General features: G+C 35.0%; 2 protein-coding genes across 6 annotated transcripts; one reads left to right on the top strand and one right to left on the bottom strand.

Annotated features, from left to right (window-relative positions):
- Nucleotides 1–2,393: 2,393 nt before the first annotated feature.
- On the top strand, nucleotides 2,394–11,413 carry LOC140967929 (kinesin-like protein KIN-14J). Of its 2 annotated transcripts, XM_073428722.1 has the most exons (19): nucleotides 2,394–2,671; nucleotides 3,783–3,938; nucleotides 4,451–4,548; nucleotides 4,677–4,760; nucleotides 4,885–4,962; nucleotides 5,041–5,133; nucleotides 5,223–5,252; nucleotides 6,789–7,130; nucleotides 7,207–7,288; nucleotides 7,417–7,512; nucleotides 7,585–7,764; nucleotides 7,893–7,999; nucleotides 8,083–8,261; nucleotides 8,406–8,570; nucleotides 8,653–8,906; nucleotides 9,074–9,237; nucleotides 9,856–10,418; nucleotides 10,639–10,736; nucleotides 11,009–11,413. In XM_073428722.1, the coding sequence occupies exons 2-19, from the start codon at nucleotides 3,824–3,826 to the stop codon at nucleotides 11,068–11,070; spliced, it is 2,790 nt and encodes a 929-aa protein (XP_073284823.1). In that variant the 5' UTR covers nucleotides 2,394–2,671; nucleotides 3,783–3,823; the 3' UTR covers nucleotides 11,071–11,413. The 2 variants fall into 2 exon arrangements, with proteins under 2 accessions (XP_073284823.1, XP_073284824.1); XM_073428723.1 differs by lacking the exon at nucleotides 2,394–2,671 and having other exon boundaries at nucleotides 3,779–3,938.
- Nucleotides 11,414–12,358: 945 nt separating this feature from the next.
- On the bottom strand, nucleotides 12,359–16,620 carry LOC140967930 (uncharacterized). Of its 4 annotated transcripts, none has more exons than XM_073428725.1 (3): nucleotides 16,225–16,620; nucleotides 13,875–15,491; nucleotides 12,359–13,309 (listed from the first exon to the last, which is right to left on the bottom strand). In XM_073428725.1, the coding sequence occupies exons 2-3, from the start codon at nucleotides 15,468–15,470 to the stop codon at nucleotides 12,986–12,988; spliced, it is 1,920 nt and encodes a 639-aa protein (XP_073284826.1). In that variant the 5' UTR covers nucleotides 15,471–15,491; nucleotides 16,225–16,620; the 3' UTR covers nucleotides 12,359–12,985. The 4 variants fall into 4 exon arrangements, with proteins under 4 accessions (XP_073284826.1, XP_073284829.1, XP_073284827.1 ...); XM_073428728.1 differs by having other exon boundaries at nucleotides 13,875–15,593; nucleotides 16,233–16,620; XM_073428726.1 differs by having other exon boundaries at nucleotides 13,875–15,545; nucleotides 16,233–16,620.
- Nucleotides 16,621–20,147: the final 3,527 nt, after the last annotated feature.

Raw genomic sequence — 20,147 nt, 5'->3', positions numbered from 1 at the left:
AGAATAATAATCAAACAGTATTGTAAATACAAAATTGTGTATCATTGATTGTCAAAAAAGATTGTAATAATTGAATATTATAATTGTCACGTCCCGAAACCGAGACGTGTCATCGGCGTCATTTAACAATTTAAAATCGTATAACAACAAGCCACGTAGTACATCAAACAGCCAAAAGTCAGTCTATTACATAAATCAATAATCGTCTTTACAATGCGATTAAAATGAAATACGGAAGCGTAAAACACGGTAATCTAACTAAAGACAGAATAACAAGATTGGTCTTGAATTGGATTGGCTTCATCACCATCCCCAAAGTATTCTTGTTCTTTATCTTCGATTTGTTCCTCGTTCTTATCTGAGGTGAGAATGTAAGGGGTGAGTTTTTGGGAAATACTCAGTAAATGAGGGTCGATCGTGCATAACAAATATCAAGGTTATAATTATACATATACATTATCATAATCTCAATCATAAGCATGTTGAATCGAATATGAACAAGATACAAACATAGCACTGAAAATCATCTATTTTTCATGGTTTACTGATCAGTCCCCTATATGTTACTCGTCTAAGGGGCGATGCCAAAAGAACGGTTATTATATCCCACCGCAGCAGGGCCTTAAACAAAACATATCAAATATCGGAATTTCTTTGCCATTTCTAATTCGAATCATTATAATGCATTTCAAATATTTCAAACATGCTTTCAATATTATAACTAATATCAACAGCAAATTGTTCAAGGATTTTCATAACAAATAGAAACGAATATGCCATATCGATCGAATTTCAAGAACATAATTTATTTTTAAGCAAATGTGGACATACTTACGAATAACAAGTATGTCAAATAGTACACTTATGAAATGCAAGTGTACATAAAAGTATGTCAAAAATCCACTTACTTGGAAGATTGTTCCAAAAATCTTGGAATGAACAAGTTGGAGCTTGACACTGAAAAATCCAGTCATCTTGCAAAAATGTTTGCGCATAATTGAACTGTTTGATCGATCTGAATTTTGGATATGTTGCTCAAAACACGTGTAGGTGTATTTTGAACGGTGAAGATCAGATTCAGACGTGTAAAACAATGAGCAAAACTTTATGAAATTGGGCGAAATTTTGGTACTCGAAAATTAAAACTTTTGGAGAGAACTTTTGGTGTTGTTTAACTCATTCATTTGCCACTATTTATAGACACCAATGTGACTTTAGGTCTTCCTCCTCCATACCAAAGGTTGTATGGTTTATGACATTAATCACCAATGTACTTTAGGCCTTCCCCCTCCATACCAAATGTTACATGGTTTATGACATTAATCACCAATATGACTTTAGGTCTTCCTCCTCCATGCCAAATGTTGCATGTAATTTTATTCTCCTCCATGATATAATTAATCTTCAACGCAAAACTAAATCAACTTGGTCAACTTGGTGCTTTATCTGTTTATAATGCAAAATTTTGGGTCTTCACAATAATAAAAGATATGCATTATTGAGAGAATATGACAAATAACAAAAAAAACAATATGATAAAAAAGATATAAGAAAAATTTTAGTAGTCCAAATCTTTTTTTAAAATTAAAAAAATATGTTTTTTTTCAAATTAGTTACATATGCTAATTAACACGAATTGTCAAAATTTACAATACTATTATCATTATCTTTTGTTGAGTTAACTAATTTTATTTCAAATTTTAATTACTTCAACATATGTTTCTCACGTACAACGCACGTGCATTATTTGTAGTAAATTAAAGAATACGAGTGTATTAAAAATCCTTACAAATAAACGAGTGAGTTTTTAATGCAATTAAAAACTTTGCTTATTTGTGTAGTGATTACAAAAGATTCCATGGTTAGAATCATGGTCAAAACGTTTTAAACAAAAACAAATTTTTTGTGAGACCATCTCATAGATCAATTTTGTGAGACAGATCTCCTATTCGACACGACACATGAAAAATATTACCTTTTATGTCAAAAATATTATTTTTCACTCTAAATATAGATCGACTCAACCGTCTCATAGAAATAAACTCTTGAAACTCTCTAATAGAAGACCTACAACTAACAATTCAGACATATTTTTAATGAATTTTAAATTCATCACAATTTTTAATAAATATGCTAACGATAATGTTAAAATTGTTTAAAATGAGTGCCTGATGAAATAATTTACATTTGTGAGAGGATTATGATAAATTATCACCAGTTGATAGAGTTGTTTCGAGATTGAACCCAAAAAAAATATTTGGAATTCACAATCGATTTCGATGTATACAAAGAGTTTGAGACATATTTGAAACATGCAAAAATTAATTTAAAAATCCAAATCCAAAAGTGCAAATATCGAAAACCAAATACAGTCTAATTTTCCTTGAAAAGCTCCCGAACAGCACAAGAAGAAAGTACTGGGCGGGAATACCATTCCGTAGCGGGCCACAGGATCGCTTTTTGATATTTCATATTATCAACTAATATTTTTTGTTTTCAGTCATCATCAACCATTGAAGCCCAAATCCGGCTTTACTTCTAAATCAAGAAATTCCCCAACATTCGGAATTGTTTTATATTTTTTTCTATTTCCATCTGCCAAGATGAGCAAAACCTTGCAAATTTAGGTTTAAAATTCTTCAAGATGGATGCTTTTTGATGTTTGGAAGAGGTAATGCAGGCGATTTATGTATTCATTTATTGGAGCAGGCTGCATTCACCTATTTGCTAATTTTGTAGTTTGTCGCTAAATTTTCTATCGTGTTTTTGAGATGGATTCGTGCTTGGATGAAATTGTTGAGCTTTAAGATAATGTGGGGATTTTGGTACTTTCCGAAATGTTTTATTTTAAGAAATGTAACTTTTTTTTATATAAAAAAACTGTTATTACGTCGAAAATTATTGCGGCTTTAACTTGCATTCTAGATTCTCCTAAAGTTATAGTCATACGGGGATGATTTTATGTCTAATGAAGAAAGGTATCAGCATGTTGATTATGAGAATGTGGCTTTTGAATTAACAGATTATGTGCTTCTCTTTTTTGGGATGTTCTGCCGAGAGCTAGTAGAGATCACTTCGGGGTTGGGCATTTTGATTTGTGAGGCTATTAGGAAATGAATCATTATTCTGATTATGTCAACTCTGTGAGTTTTGTGTTTTCCCCTCAAAATTACTGCGGAGAACCAATTGGATGGTATCCTCAACTATAGTAATATCTTGCTTTGAGATTTTCTTCCATTCGTGCATTAAAAGTTGTGGCATTTCCTAGCACTTTGTCTGTAGTTTAGTTCTTATTGTTGATATTGATTTTTACTTTTTTCTTAATAATCAGGCATTTTGCATCAATATCCTCACAGCTGTGTTTAATTCGTTCTATTGGGCGATACTAGATGATATGTTTAAATTTGAGCATAATTCACCATTGATATCAGACATGCCCTCTTCAATTTATTGTCATTTCCTTTTTGGAACCATTATAATCTATCCAGTTTTTCTTCAAATAGTTTTTTGTGTTTACTCGGTACCTCATTTTATTCACAAGTGTCGTGTGACTTTTGGATGATCTTGGGCACTTCTGTTTCTGAGACTCAAAAGCTCAGAAGCCATCGACCCCTGCCTTATTTGTCACAGAGCACTGTTCCAAGTCATACATAGAATCTGCGAATTTATTTATTGTTAGACTTCTACTCGGTTCATTTTTCCAAATTCTTTCAGGAATTGCCCTCTCATTTTGTGCATTCGGGTAATCGTTCACAACTACCTTTTATATTTCCCATTTTCAGGTGTTCATTGTTGACCTTGACAACCATTTACCAAGTTTTTCATGGATCCGCACACACAAAGACATGTGAGTGAAAATGGAGAACTGGATGACTTTCGTGAAATCCGCAATGGCAATGTTTCAGAAAGAATTGAAGCTTTTAATGGCAGGGCTGAAGGTAGAGGACCATTTGCTAGATTTTTCCTTCGAATATTATATTGAATCGTACTTAATTTTCGTTGAGGTACCATAAAGTCAGTGTTTGTGATCTCCTTTGGAAATCGAAGTAGCGGATGTCAGAGAAGTGTTAATCTTCAACCACAATGATGCTTGCGTCAATTTCTACCTTTTGTCTTCTTCAAAGTCAGTGGGTCCATGAGTAAATGCAGAAGTAGATGTTGTGCTGTTATTCTCCATTTTTTTAGCAGGACATGTTTCGTTCTTATTTCATCATCCTTTCTTAAAAAAAATAGTATCTACTTTGACCTTGGAGGGACAGTGAAAGGAATATACCACGGGGAGAGAGATCGTTATGTGTATTACTGTATGTTCACACAAAAATGGTTCTTACCTTGTTATTATTTAGCTCATTTTAGTAAACGTGGTCTTCTCACCTTAAATGTGTTCGTCCTTGGTGATAATTTTCTGCCTATTTGAAGTAATGCTTGTTTGTATCACTTCATCTTGTAGGGAATAGTTTTGCCGACGACTTCCAACCTAAGCGTGGGCATTCTGGGGATGCCCCAGTCTCTAAGATTTCAGAGCTCATGAAATTGGGTAGTTTAGAGGTGAAATGAACCCTCCCCTGCAAATAAATATCTAATATTTTTTAATAATAGAGGCAGATTTACTTTTATCTATAATACTTCTACATCTTCATATGATTATGAAACTTCTAGCCACTCTGAATATGCAGAGCGCCTCTACGCACTCACTTTTCATTGTTGTGGATAGTATTTTGGATGAAAGCATCGAGAGAAAGAATGAAGATATCCCTCAGGTATGGTGGCTAAAGAGAACATAGAAAATATCATGTAGTTGCTTATTCAATTCATATTTTATTTTCTTCTCAGCTGACTAATCCTTCTACATTTCGATGATATCTTTTGGTGTGTTTTAAATAGCGTGTTGCATCCATGTTAAAATTAGTTGTGCAAGAAATTGAGCAGCGGGTTTCAAAACAAACAGATACCATGAAGAAGGTAACACATTGTCTGAAATTGAATAACATTTTATTTATTTGGGTGTCTTCGTAATTGTGCATTGTCTTGTCACTGCAGCAAGGCAGTCTGTATAAGTCCCGTGAAGACAGGTATCAATTGAAAATCAGAGCATTAGAAACCCTTGCAACTGGAACTACAGAAGAAAATGAGGTATTAGAATGGTGGTTCAATTGTTGATAATGGATGATGCGTTCTTTTCCTGCTCTTTGTTTTATCTCACAAAATTCAAAATTCTGCAGATTGTCATGAACCAGCTTCAACAAATGAAGGTGCATGTCTTGATTGACGAATCACAATATCCCATGTTTTCATTGAAAATTTTTGCCTGCTCTTTTACTTTCCCTGTATCTATTTGGTTTTTTTTTTTTTAAAATTCTGTACTATAGCTTAAATTGTTGAAAAATTTAAATGATAGGATTAAATTTCAATAAATTGATTTATAGAGCTAATTACTACTAATTGTTTGCCTTTATTGTAGAAATATGTTTTGTGTTTAGTTTTAAGATTTATTATTGTATCCATGGTTAATTCTTTTGTTTGCCCTGAAGTATAAAGACAATGGAAGCTTGGAAAGATATAAAGTTAAGCTAGTGGCGATGAGACATACTCAAACCTTTGGTATAGATTGTGAAGATACATTTATCCTGGTTGCAAAAATGAATATTGTTAGCAAACTTTTGGATGGTTTATGCAGGAATAACATATTAAGAGTGTCTCTTTACATGGCGACTTAGAGGAAGAAGCATACATGGATCATCCACCTGGGTTTGATGGCTCTCTTCTTAAGAACCAAGTGTGTCGACCGAATTAAGCAATATACGACTTAAAACAGTAGTGCAACATAACAAAACATAATGAGGTGGAAAGGCATTTCATATAGGAGAAACTTAATAGTGAACTATTATGTACTCTGTATGTTACCATTGGTGACCAATTTGCTATCATCCTCACTAGGGACTCTCTCATCCTACATTTAGAAATATTCTAAACAAGCTGAGAATGACATATCTTTACCGATTATCTCGAGAGGGAAGTGTTGAAAAATCAAAATGTCAAGATTATGTTTCATTGGGCAGCTGTATAGAGCTAAATACTGTTTGATTATTTGGCTATGTTTAGATTTATGATCTGTATATTATTTTAGCATCTGTATTTATTTTTTTTAATTCTTTTATTATCTTTTCTAGAATAGATTCTTAGGATGTATTTGTATTCCTCTTAATTTAAATATTGAACATAGCATTGAGAGTAAATTTCTCTTTATACTAGTTAATCTGCACACGCGATGCGTGTGTGTATAGTCTTTTTATCATTATCGATAGACTAAAGTGAAATTTGACAAATTATGGCGAGACTAAATTGATATTTGAATTGTTGAAATAAAAAAAAATAAAAATAAAAGTGTGTGTTGAAATTTAAAAAAACAAAAAACAAAAGTGTAATATTAGTATCATACAAGGGTAAAGTTGAAAGAAAATGTTGGTGTCCTTCTTAGGTGGTTACTATCATGTCCTCAACTTTAATAAAATAGAATAGATAGAGGACTAATATATCATGGTACCAGGATGGCTGCCTCCATATAATAATTCTCTTCTGGTGCTTTATCATGAGGTTATGAATTCCCAAACTCCTATATCGATCTAATGTATCAACCAGGAAACTATACCATATGCTGCAATATAAAATTACCATGGATGAAGTTATACTTAAGCTGTTGGAAGATGGCTTCTATTTTTTTATGTTTGCTTATACAACTTTTCTCTAGAAAGTTCTAGGTTTTTTTGACAATTTACATGTTATGGCAGATTGAGAAGACCAAAATTGAGGAGAAGAAGAAGCTTGAAGAACAGGACTTGATCAGATTGAGGAAAGAAAAGGACACCTGTGAGAGTCAAATATTGTCATTAAAGGAAGAGTTGGAACTAGTCAAAAAGACCTATGAAGAGAATCGCCTGCAATTGGAAGCCAAAGCAGATGATACTAAAGATAAGCTCGAAAAGAAAATTTTGGAACTTGATGGTTTGCTGACTGATTCAAGGAAGAAAGTGAAAGAACTTTCAGATTTTTCTGAATCAAAATTCTTGCGATGGAAAAGAAAAGAATATGAATATAGACACTTCATAGATTCTCAATTTGTGTCTCTGCAGGTTTGTAACAACCATAATACTTTATGCTATGTACAATGCTCTCGTCATTGTTGTTTTATCTCATGATAATAACCAGGAACTGAGGTTGACATCTAAGTCCATCAAGCAAGAGGTTTTGAAGATCAACAAGGCCTTTGCAAAAGAGTTTCATAATTTTGGTGAGAACTGCCTGAAGTTTTCCTTCTTTTGAGCTTCGGAAATGGCTATTTTCTTGTTACTTGTTTTCTTATAAAGCAAGTTGACTTGCTCAATATTTCTTATATTAACATCTAAATTGTGTTTTTAGGTGTAAATCTTGAAGGCTTGATATATGCTGCTCAGAATTACCACAGCGTACAAGAGGAAAATAGGAAATTGTATAACGAGGTTCAAGATTTAAAAGGTATATAACGTATTTTATCAACAAGCGTAGGACTCAAATGAATTGCTCATTCATTTTGATTTATTTTGATAGGAAATATAAGAGTTTATGCCCGTATAAGGCCATTCCTTCCAGGACAAAGTGATAAACAAACAACCATGCAATATGTTGGTGAGAACGGAGAGTTGGTTGTTATAAATCCAGGAAAGCAAGGAAAAGACAACCATCGGCTTTTCAAATTTAACAAGGTGTTTGGTCCCACCACTACTCAAGGTTCTGACTTCTGATTGTACTAAATTTTTAATGATTGCTTATAATGTTAAATCATTAGTCAATACTATTTGATATTTCTTTCATCCCTATTTTTTTGGTTGGGTGATCATCGTTGTGTCCATCTCCAGAGGAGGTATTTCTGGACACTCAACCTTTAATTAGGTCAGTTCTCGATGGGTATAATGTTTGCATCTTTGCCTATGGTCAAACCGGTTCTGGGAAAACTTATACGATGGTAAGTCCATAAATTTATCATCAAGAAAAACATTTGTTGGGTATTTAGTTTATTAACATCGTGAAATTGAAAAACATTTCCAGACTGGACCAAATGTGACATCAATTGTGGATTGGGGAGTTAACTATAGAGCTTTGAATGATCTCTTCAATATCTCAAGGAATAGACACGGATCCGTTGCATACGAAGTTGGTGTCCAAATGGTTGAAATATACAACGAACAAGTGCGTGACTTACTCAGCAACGACGTTTCTCAAAAGAGATATCCTTATAAATTTTTTAGCTTATTTCATGTTTAATGAACCAATAAATGTTCAATCTTTTCAGTTTCTGTTGTTAATACTTATGTTTTTGTGTTTTCATTTGTGGTACTTTCTTAATTCATGGTTTCCTTTGACTTGCACACGCTTGGGATTTGGAATACCACCCAACCAAATGGGTTGACTGTGCCTGATGCTAGCATGCACCATGTTAAATCAACTTCTGATGTGTTAGAGTTGATGAATATTGGATTGACGAATAGGGCTGTAGGTGCTACAGCCTTAAATGAAAGAAGCAGTCGTTCTCACAGGTTGATATTATTTTTTTTTGTCACTTTCCATCTCTACATTGCTTTGGATTATCTAGTTCTGATTGTATCTGTAATTAAACAGTATCCTCACTGTTCATGTCCGGGGAACGGATTTGGAAACAAATGCTGTTTTGCGTGGTTGTTTGCACTTAGTTGATCTCGCTGGCAGTGAAAGAGTAGACCGTTCTGAAGCTACTGGTGAGAGATTGAGAGAAGCACAACACATCAATAAGTCTTTGTCGGCTCTGGGAGACGTAATCTTCGCTCTAGCACAAAAAAGCCCTCATGTTCCCTATAGAAATAGTAAACTAACTCAAGTTCTTCAAAGTTCTCTAGGTATTTAGATCATTTTCAGTTATTTCACATGAATAAGCTGTTCTTTTAATGTCTAAAGCTTCTTGCCTTATGTTTTATGTGTTCTCTTCCATGTTATCGATGGCTCTTTCATTTTGTTCTCTCTTCCTCTCATGTAACCTTGCTTCAAATGTCGTCTTTTTTTGCAGGTGGACAAGCAAAGACACTCATGTTTGTGCAACTAAATCCTGATGTAGAATCGTACTCTGAAACTATAAGTACTTTGAAGTTTGCTGAGAGGGTTTCTGGTGTTGAGTTGGGTGCAGCACGCAGTAACAAGGAGGGTAGGGGTGTCAGAGAACTTATGGAACAGGTTTAGTCTTGTGCTTTAAAAACCCAGCTTTGTCAAATCTTAAATGACCAGGTTCATCCAGAGATCAGTTGTTTGATGAATATGCATGGTCAAATTGTGATGTGATTATCGCCTCTGAGTCTGTGACTGTCGAATTGCTTATTCGCTGTTGTATATTTGAGTTGATGTTCTTGCTCAGTTCTTTTCCTTCCTCTTTCGTTTCCTTTTTCTCGCTTTTTTTCTAGATGATAATTGCCCTATGATGTTTTGATTCGAGGCTTTCCACTTTTTAGTTTTTTTTATATATCATTCTGTTTAATATCTAAGCATCGTTAGTGTGCATGCCAAGTGAAATCATTAAACATGATTAGTTTCATTTCTTTTCCCCGTTCTTTGGTTTTGATATATTTTTGCACCTTTTTTTTATGATGTATGCATCTCTTTTAAGTGGCTTTGTTTAATTTTGTTTATTACCTTTTTGCTTACTCGCCTTTTGTTGATACAGGACCTCTGGTTGTTCTCTCCTTCTGTTGTCTAAATTATTTACGTGTTTCCTCAATGAGCCAAATATATGTATATGCATTTTTGCATATTAAACAGAAAGAGCTAAGAAGCAATTAATTTGTATTTATCTTGCAGATAGCTTCTCTAAAGAATGATGTCGCAAAAAAGGATGAGGAAATAGGACGTCTACGATTGTTTAAAAATTCTGGAAATGGCGACAGACGCAGTATAGGTTCTCCGAGGTATGGATCTACCTCTCCAAGAAGACATTCTTTAGGGACATCACGGCCCGGCCAAAGACTTTCAGGTGGGAAAAGCTCTAGTGAGAAAGGTGCTTCTGACTTGGATAACAGTTCTGAGTACAGTGATAAGCATTCTGAAGCTGGTTCTCAGCAGTCAATTGACGATTTCAGGCACCACAAAGAATTCTTTCGACAATCAAGACTTACTGTTGTAGGTGCTGGTGAAAATTTCCGTGAAGGCATTGACTTGAAGCTTGATTTAGCAGATGGAGTCAAGAATCTTGATGAGGACATAGAACTCTTGGGATTTGGAGATGCAGATTCGGAAGAAAGACTTAGTGATATATCGGATAGTGTTCTTTCTATGGCTACAGAAACTGATGGTTCTATAGGCAGTGTGGTAGAATATACCCTTTTCCCAGAAACTGCCAAATCAACAGCAGAAACAATTGAAAAGTAATAATTTCTTATATCCCTGCTACTCTCTAATGCTGCCGAAAAGTTAATTATGGAAGTAAAATAGTTTATTGGCACCAATAATCTGCAATTTTAATCATATATCGCTCTTAAGAGAACTGCAAATTATAGAATAAGAATTTAAAGCCTGCTGTGTAGCTGATACTCGCCTGCATTTATTTCGTATTGTTGAACTTGGGTTCCATTATGTTTCCTGCAGGCCCAAGGTTCCCGCCAAACTTCCAAGACCACCTCAAAAACAAACGCAAGCAGGATCTTCTCGAATGTCCGCAGGCAAAAGCTCCTCCAAGCCCTCAAGTATGTCCCCTTTTTCTTGTTATGTGTTAAGTTGTCATGTAGAGTCATTTTGTTGAAGGTGACTTGATGCGGGTAGGATTGTTCTATATTGCACTGAAATCAACAGTCTCAGTCTATAATTCACCCTGGATCATCCTGAATCTTCACACTCGGAGTGACAGATGATTGGTTGCACTTCCAATAATTCAAGGAATTTATATAGTGGGAACAGCATTACGATGACATTATAGAGCAATTTGTAATCAAATCTCGTCTCTTTCTGTGCTCCTCAGGCTCTAAAAGATCCACAACCGGCAATTCATATGCACAAAAATCTTCCAAGCGATGGGTGTAATCCACAAGTTCCTAGCACGACTATCAAAATTTTCAATACCTTTGTGTTGGTATACTACTGCAACGTTAATGTCATTCAATGATGTTTCTCAAGGCATGAGAATGTTGTATGAAAGAGGAGCTATTTACAAGCCTTCATTCGCGAAGTACCTAACTTAATTCGTGGCCGATTACACGAAAAATGGAGGTCATGATCTACTAATGTAGATTAGATTATGTAACGGACGTGTTGTAGTTTAGTCCTTTTTTTCCCATCATTCCTGTACCTGATTGATATGTGTTCGTTTTGAATGTCACGGTTTATTTTGATTTATCTTCAAGGCTAATTGAAACTAAATTAATCATGATTTTGTATTTTCTCCCCCTTTCAGCCATTGAAAAGTGTCCCTAAATCCACTGTTTTGAATTTGTTTCGAAGTCCAGAAACTTCAGATGTTAGAATTAGCAAGAGTGGATTCAAACCAAAAAGTCTAAAATACAAACATATTAGAGTAGGTATCTTGTGAGACGGTTTCACGAATTTTATTTGTGAGACGAGTCAATTTTACCGATATTAACAATAAAAAGTAATATTCTTAGCATAAAAAGTAATATTCTTTCATGGATGAGTCAAATAAGAGATCTGTCTAATAAAATACGATCTGTGAGATGGTTTCACACAAGTTTTTATCAACATATTATGATTGTATGTGGATTTGAATTTGATTTCATATAAAATTTGTGTGCAAAATTGTTAATTCACAATGATAACACTCTCTTTATTTACACGGTTATGGATAAAATAGATACATCGAATCTTTGAAAAATCTTGGCACAGTTATGATTTTCTCCATTTATGGAAAACATACCAGCCGGTTTGGGGGAAAATCGACAAATAAGTGTACGATGTAATTTTAACAGCCTATTTTTATGATATTATTCTTATAAATTATCACTTTAATTATTCAAAAAAAAAAAAAACCAGCAAAACATAGCCTAAATATATTTAAGATGATTTAGAGTAGGGTCGTTATCGATGAAGCTGCATAAAGTAAATCGAGTTCTAAACCAAGGGAGTTTCGATTCCACTCTTATTCAAGTTTTTATACTGATTGAATTCAACTTACGATAATACTCAGTTTTTTCATAATATTATTATTTAAATTATCAATTTCTATATTATATACTATGGAAGCCAATTTTTAAAAAGTTAATTCTGTCTATTAATGCATTTTCCAATTTAGCTCAAATTAATTAAGCAAACTCAATATTTATTCAAATAAAGTACAAAACAAAAAATCACTACTTGACTAGGCCCAAACTACATGGTTTATTGACTTAATTTTTGTTCATTGTACAGACAGTTACAAATTGAGAAATAACATTGTGCAAGAAGAGCTCAATCTCGCATGTTTCAGAATACAATTTTTTCACTTGAACAAACTATAAAATACAAAAAAAATATATGCCTTGCAGACACTGATACTTGACTGATGATCATGAACACGTTAATCCTATCGACTAAGAAAATAATAAACAGTATAGTTTCTCCTTGGAAGTCATACCATTCTCAGTATCTGCCTTGATCAAGAATACCTGGGTAGCCTCGAGAAACATATCAAAATATGTGCGACAGCATCATGTTTCATAACAAACACAAAGAGTTCTCGATGTAAACTACTTTGCAGGATGTCCCATGTGGGTTCGCAAGAACGATAAGAGAACATGGTGGATTGAGAACGGAAGATGCAAAATGTTCCGACTTCTATAGCAAAAAATGCAACCATTTTCCAGGTTATCGCATGACGTATCCTCGAGTAATAGGAGAGAATGGAGATTGAGAACGAATGTACAGATGTTAATCTCTCAGAACAAATACACCGTGTGTAAGGTGTTCTTGATCTTACCTCTTTTTTCAGGTCGCTCCACAGGCCTCTCTACACTCGGGCAATTGGGGAGAAAGGTGGATTGAGTACGAGAGATGGTACAGGTTCGCCCATCTTCTTGCTAACAACAAGTTTCTCTTTGACTCCATCTATCAAATTCTTGAATTCTTCCTCGGCGAATACCCTCAGTGAGTCACGTCGCAATATTTCTTTGGTACTCTCACGTCCAACCAGAGTGGAGGCATTTGATATATGTAAAATTGCAGCACAAATGGAGAATGCTTGCAACGAAGATAATCGAGCATGGAAATCAACAGCATACTTTCCATCCTCGATTACAGTCATCATGAACGCAGGTAACTTATCTTTCTTTCCCTGAATATGTTTAAGAAGTGCTAGTATCTGTCAGAGAGATTAAATAAAATATCTAGTACAAAGTCAGCTACATAGGCTATAAACATCTTCAATAAAATCAAGATATCTGTCGTCCATTCATTTCAAGTCATTATCTTAACTCGATGTAAAAGGTTTAGCCTGGAAACCACATAAATTAGCAGAACATTCGAAAAACCTTTAACGGGTCATTGTCAAAGCTACTGATTATATAGTTTTGAGTACTAGTAAATGTCATTGAAAACAAGAGAGGGTTTTCAAGCACATCATCAGAAGTCAAATGAAGAATAACAGTGGGAAAAGTCTTTCTATTCTTCTTATTACATCCCCAGTGCAGAAATAAATGAATCAAACTATTGAATATAATATAAGAACAAAAGTCATGTATGCACAAATCACATAAAACTTCAAGGACGTATTTCGATTCTAATTGAGAGTAAGATTTCTAGTATTAGGAAGCATAACATTCAAGAATCTGATAATACAGCCGTGGACATCATTGGTATATGTAGGAAACATGCAATCTTGCATTAGATGAGAAAATTACCTGAACAAAAAGTTGCACTGGCTGTTGATTGTCCATAATGCTCCCACCAATCTGAATATTTTCATTTCCAAAAATGTCAATGGGGCATGCCATGTCCCAGCCACCACAATCACATCCTCCACCTAATCTCCATCTATCTAGTAATGGCAAAGGGCCACGGCTTTCAGTACCCGGCACACTGTGGTTTCCAGATGGAATAACAACGTGCATCTTCTGACCAGTAGAAGTGTTGGAATTCAACTCCTTTTTCTGCTCAAGACGGCTTACATCTAGCAAGTTCGGAAGTCTTTTTGTGATCATTCTATCTCCACTCTTGAACTTCAGACTTTCTCTCATCTCCAATGGCATTTGCATAACTACTGCTGCAATTTCAAGTTCTGGACCTAAATTTTCCGGTGCTCGACCAATGTCAAGGGGTTCATCAGAAACTGTTTGCACTCTATCATCATGGAGATGGCTAGAATTATCTTGAACAGAAATACGTTTTCTTGAACAAGAAACATCGGACAAAACAAAATCTGTCACCATAGACTCATTGAGTGCCCCAATGTCTTTTATTTCTGTATGTAGATAACATGAAGCATGCATTTGTCCTGCTATGGAGGATCCTCTATTGCTTTCTTTTAGGCCCCATCCACTAGCATTACTCTTTCTTTTACCATGAATTGAATGGAACGTGTAGACCCAACTTGAAGAATTTTCCACTTTACTCATCTTTGCCACGTAAACTTCTTGTGGCGACTTCACCGAAAACTTAAAAAATGGCACCCCGTGTTTATATTCTAACTTGAGAAGGCCATGTAGATGAGCTGGGGATAACTGTGGAATGGAAATGTGGTTCTCCTTCATTTCAAATTTACAACTGAATTCTTCGTGATTTGGCTCGTAGGCACCACAAGTTGTAGGTTCATGACTCGTGTCAACCATTCTGTTTCTATTTTCCCATCCTGTATCATTTGAAGAACTCAAGGGACTCTTATGCACCTTGAATTTGACAAATGGATCAAACATCTTTTTGACAGTAGAAAACCTTGCCCTTGGACTATCGGTGTTTAGGCCATCACCCGGTAATTGAGGTGGCAAAGGGGGAAAAGAACAAGTTAAGGAATCCCGAGAGTTGAACTCTGTCTGGGATCTGCGGACCGAAGATGTACTTTGTTCCGAAAGAGACACTAATGAAGCTCTATTCTGCTCCAATAACGAGCTATCCTCGTCATCTGAACTACATAATGAATCAATAATCCTGAATGAGATAGTAGATGCACTTCCTCGAGAAAACTCAATTTTTTGCCTTGCCTCAACTGCGTCGGTTTTCTTCATCAGCCTCACATCTTTTGAACTTTGATAGACCGAACCCCTCTTTAACAATTCATGACCATGTTTGAGTCTCCCAGATGTTCTGTCTCTACACGATGCACTACGGTAGTGATTTAATCTAATCTCCGAGAAGCCTTCCTTGAGGATCGATTTACAATCATCACATTTGGGCTTTCCACTTGACTTTCTACTTGAAACTCTCAAATGACACCTAGGAGCTTCGAGTACAGTTGTCGGACTTCCATCTACAACGCAGTACTTGTCGAAATCCAAATCCATTGCTATTTAGTCCCGTTTCATCTATGCATTTAATACCAGGGAAAGAAAATGTAGTTGGTAAGGTGTCGATAACTCCTACACTCAATTGAACAACAATGGAAGTACGTCTATATTCGAAAACTCCTACACTCAATTGAACAACAATGGAAGTACGTCTATATCAATGAGACAATACTGAATACACTTGAATGAAGAAAAAGGGGCACACATTAAATAGAAACCAAAATATATTTGTCAATCACATAACTCAAAAGCACCATCTATTTCCAAGAATATCGAAACAAGGGATGGAAAGATTTTGAATCGGGGAGCGTGAGGACTTCTGCTGAAGTTAATTTTCTAAATAAATTACACAAGATATTAATTGTAGGAATGACCAGCTAAGGCCTTCAAAAATACAACCTGGAAAATACAATTTAACGACAATCACGACCATATCTTTAGTTCAAAAGAGAATGAACTTCATTTATCTAATACACTTACAACCAGGATTCTAAATTCCAATTTCATTCACATATCTTTTCCTTGAAAATGCACAATGCCCACAAATTCATGCGCCAATTATTTATGATATTCGATGGAACAAAAAAAAAACCCAATTTGTGTGCCATAAAAATTGAAACTTTCCAACAGAGAAGCAAACCTAATACTTTGCAAAAAATACTGACTGCATGATAATTATCAAAGCAAACATAATTAAAGACAACGTTTTTATACATTCCAAGCCAAGTAAAACACAATTTCCACAGAAAACAGTCATACCACACTTCAGATCTCAGAGGAGTGAAGCCAAAGCTAACCCCAAACAACAGCCAGAAAAAGCAATCACTTTTCCCCACCTCCCAAGAACTCCCATTTCACAATCAGATTCACCAAAACAAGAAAATCTGAACAGCACCCACGTTTAACAACAGACTTAATAAAACTTGAACCACCAAAAAGATGAATAAAAATAGTAACAAGAACTTCTCAAAGAAAGAAGAAGATCAGTGTCATGCCGTTCATAAAAAAGAGAGAAAATTGAACTCAACCCACAAACAGTAGAAGCTAATGATATATATGCCTCCACAAAAGACAACATAACATGCATGCCTTAATTTCTTTATTTTCTCTCTTTTTTGTTTCTTGGGGTGGGGTAGCCGCGGGGGTGTGGATGTGACATCAAATTTCACTCTAATTTAATTGACAATGTAGAATGGAGAGTGACACAGCTGCCAAGCCTGTCCAAATATTTTAAAAAACCAAAGCCAGTTCCTTTGACTGGTCAGTCTGAAAATGAAGGGTGGTTTAAAATATTTAGATATATCCATTGATGTAAATATTAACCAGTTTGATAATTTTAAATAAGATAACTGTTTCTTTTTACCTATTCGATTCGTTTACATTCTATTCGATTATATTGTAAACAGTTCGATTATACCTTCAAAAATTTCATTTATCAACATATGATCGATTTTAATATATGAGATATTCATTCAATTCGATAAATAATATTGCATGGTTTATGTCCCATTTCGTAATAGTTTATATAAATTGTACGTAAAATATGTTAATATTCTTTAATTAAATGATAGCTTAATAGAATTTATGACACAAAATTTGCATTACTTTTAATCATTACTTTGTTTTTTTCCATCACTTTAGATGGGAGAGGCCTCAAGCTTGGTAGCTTCGTCAAAAGACGAAAACACCCTTTTCAATATCGTGCTATCGTCTTTAACGAGGGGTTTTCTTGGTAATATCTGTCTCTAACAAGGGGGTGTTTTGGGGGATATACGTGCTACCAGCTGAGGGAGAACGTCCCAATTATATTAAATAAAGAATCCACTGCAGAGATTAATTCAACTTTTGCCATTGGGAACTGAATTATTTTAGTGTTTTTAATTTAATATTAATAATTAATCACCTCTTGCCTAGCTTTTTCCACTAAATTTAATAGTAATAATATAAAATATTGGGTCTGAGCTTCGTTAAATATGTGTATATATTGAGACCAGGACAGTGACCCATTAGCTCTCACTTGTACTCTTCATGAAAATGACAAGGGTTCGATCCCTCTAGATTAAGATTTCAAAAAAAATTATATATGTGTATATATTTATATTAAATTAAATATATTTGGAACATTTTTTTTAACTTCATTCAATAATAGAAAGAGCATAATATAGACTCGTAAGATCATCAATATATTGGTGTCTCTAACTAAACAAAAAGACTAGCATAAAAACGAGAACGCTTCGTTAACACGTGTGCAATCTCGTTTGCTTATTTACAGATAAAATGAACCGAGAAACCTGGATTTATAAATACAATGTCTCTACATCTACCCATTATACCTCCAAACTGTGTTCTATCAGCAGCTGTTTGCATCATAGCATGGTGGACTATCAGCGTATCCACCTCGATTATTATGTATATGAAATACTAAATATTCTGTCTATAAAATGAATAATCATATTACACAAGAAAAAACCCGCATTTATCTCATTTTTGTCAAATTAAACTAATATTAATTAAAGGTTTCTACATTGAAGGATTGATATCTGCTCTGACAGTGAAATTTAACTCTTTTATCCGTTATATTTGAATTCTGTAGATAGTTAATGTTAGGTGAGTTATTATTTAATGGGATGTGGCCCACATTAAATTAAATAATAATAAATTTGTTATCACACATCGAAAAAATCTGAAAACTAAACGAGATAATTAGTTATAAATAGAGCTCAATTTCTTCAGTTGTTGTATCCCAAAATCAAAAGTTTTTTAGCTTTGATAAAAAGAGAGTGCATAGAAAAAAACGAGTGTATTTTTTTCTTGAGTGCGGGAATTCTCTTTTGTGAGTTAGAGAAATTATTTTCTCGGTATACTCGGATTGGAAGTGTGAGAAATATTGAGTGTATTGGTGTATACACTTGTTGTAATATTTCTTCCAGTTATAAAAGTTGCAGTGCTCCGTGGAAGTAGCCTATATTGGGTGAACCCCGTAAATCTTTGTGTTCTTGTTGGTTATTTTATTCCGAAATATTTGGGTACTATATTATCATCGTGATCGGCATTTCTTCGGTGTAATTCCCCAACAACTGATATCAGAGCCTTGTTGTGAAAATTCTTAAGAATTCTGAGTATGCTCTGTGGTTGCAGCTTTGTCTGATCTTCCACATCAAAAAATATTTTTTAGATTTTTTGCTAAGGCTAGAGAAGTGATGGTCGGGGATGATGGATCGGGACCAGGAATCAACAAGTTCGACGGTACAGATTTTACGTTCTGGCGACTACAAATTATTGATTATTTGTATAGCAAGAAGTTGCATCAACCTCTATCTGGAAAGAAGCCGGAAAAGATGGAGGATGATGACTGGAAGCTTCTTGATCGACAAGTGTTAGGTGTAATACGATTGACCCTAACGAAGAACGTGGCACATAACGTGGCGGAGGCAAAAACAACGGAGGAGATGATGTCCATTTTGTCGGACATGTACGAAAAGCCATCGGCAAATAATAAAGTACATCTCATGAAGAAGTTATTTAACTTGAAGATGAGAGAAGATGCATCGGTGGCTAAACACATCAATGAATTCAACACGATTGTTTCACAGCTGACATCGGTTGAAATTAAATTTGATGATGAGATTCGGGCACTTATTCTTTTGACGTCTTTACCAGACAATTGGGAACCGATGCGGGCAGCGGTTAGCAACTCTGTTGGAAAAAGAAAGCTACAATTCAATGATGTCAGAGATCAAATTCTTGCTGAAAAAGTTCGTAGGATGGATTCGGGTGAAGGAATATCATTAAGATCTGCTCTAAATCTCGAGAATAGAGGAAGGGGCAGGAGTGGCGAAAAGAGTTTTAACCAATGACATGGTAGGTCCGAGTCAAGAAATGGAAAAGACAAAAGCAACTTTGAAAAGAATGTGAAATGCTGGAGCTTTGGTGAGACTGGTCACTTGAAAAAGAATTTCAGATCAACAAAGAACGACGCTAATGTTGTTACTGAGGAGGTACATGATGTTCTATTACTATCCATGGAAAGCCCGGTTGATTCTTGGGTTATGGACTCGGGAGCTTCGTTTCATACCACTGGTAATCGTGATGTATTCGATAATTACATTGCGGGAGATTAAGGAAAAGTTTTCCTGGCTGATGGAAAACTTTTGGAAATAATTGGTATGGGTGATATCCGGATGAAGATGACAAATGGATCTGTCTGAAAAATCAACAAAGTAAGGCATGTACCAGAGTTGACACACAGTCTGATTTCAGTAGGACAGCTTGATGACGAAGGTCATAAGGTGACCTTTGGTGATGGTTCTTGGAAAGTGAAAAAGGTAGCCATGATTGTTGCTCGAGGAAAGAAAATTTGAACACTTTATATGACTTCCAGTTTGAGAAATAAATTAGCGGCTGTGGATGCTGGAGCTAATTCAAGTCTATGGCATAGTAGGCTTGGGGATACGAGTGAAAAGGGAATGAAAATGCTTGTTTCAAACGGAAAGCTACCGGAATTAAAGATCGTTGAACGCAAGCTGTGTGAAGCTGTATTTTTTGGAAAGCAGAAAAAGGTGAGCTTTTCAAAAGAGGTTAGAGAACCGAAATCAGCGGATTTGGAGCTGACACATACTGATATATGTTGACCATCTCCTGTGACATCCCTTGGAGATCACTCAAGATATTATG

The sequence above is a fragment of the Primulina huaijiensis genome, unplaced genomic scaffold (assembly GCF_012295235.1).
Source record: "Primulina huaijiensis isolate GDHJ02 unplaced genomic scaffold, ASM1229523v2 scaffold30219, whole genome shotgun sequence".
NCBI lineage: Eukaryota > Viridiplantae > Streptophyta > Magnoliopsida > Lamiales > Gesneriaceae > Primulina > Primulina huaijiensis.
The sequence above is the reverse complement of the archived record's forward strand: the minus strand, read 5'-3'. Positions and strand labels throughout refer to the sequence as shown.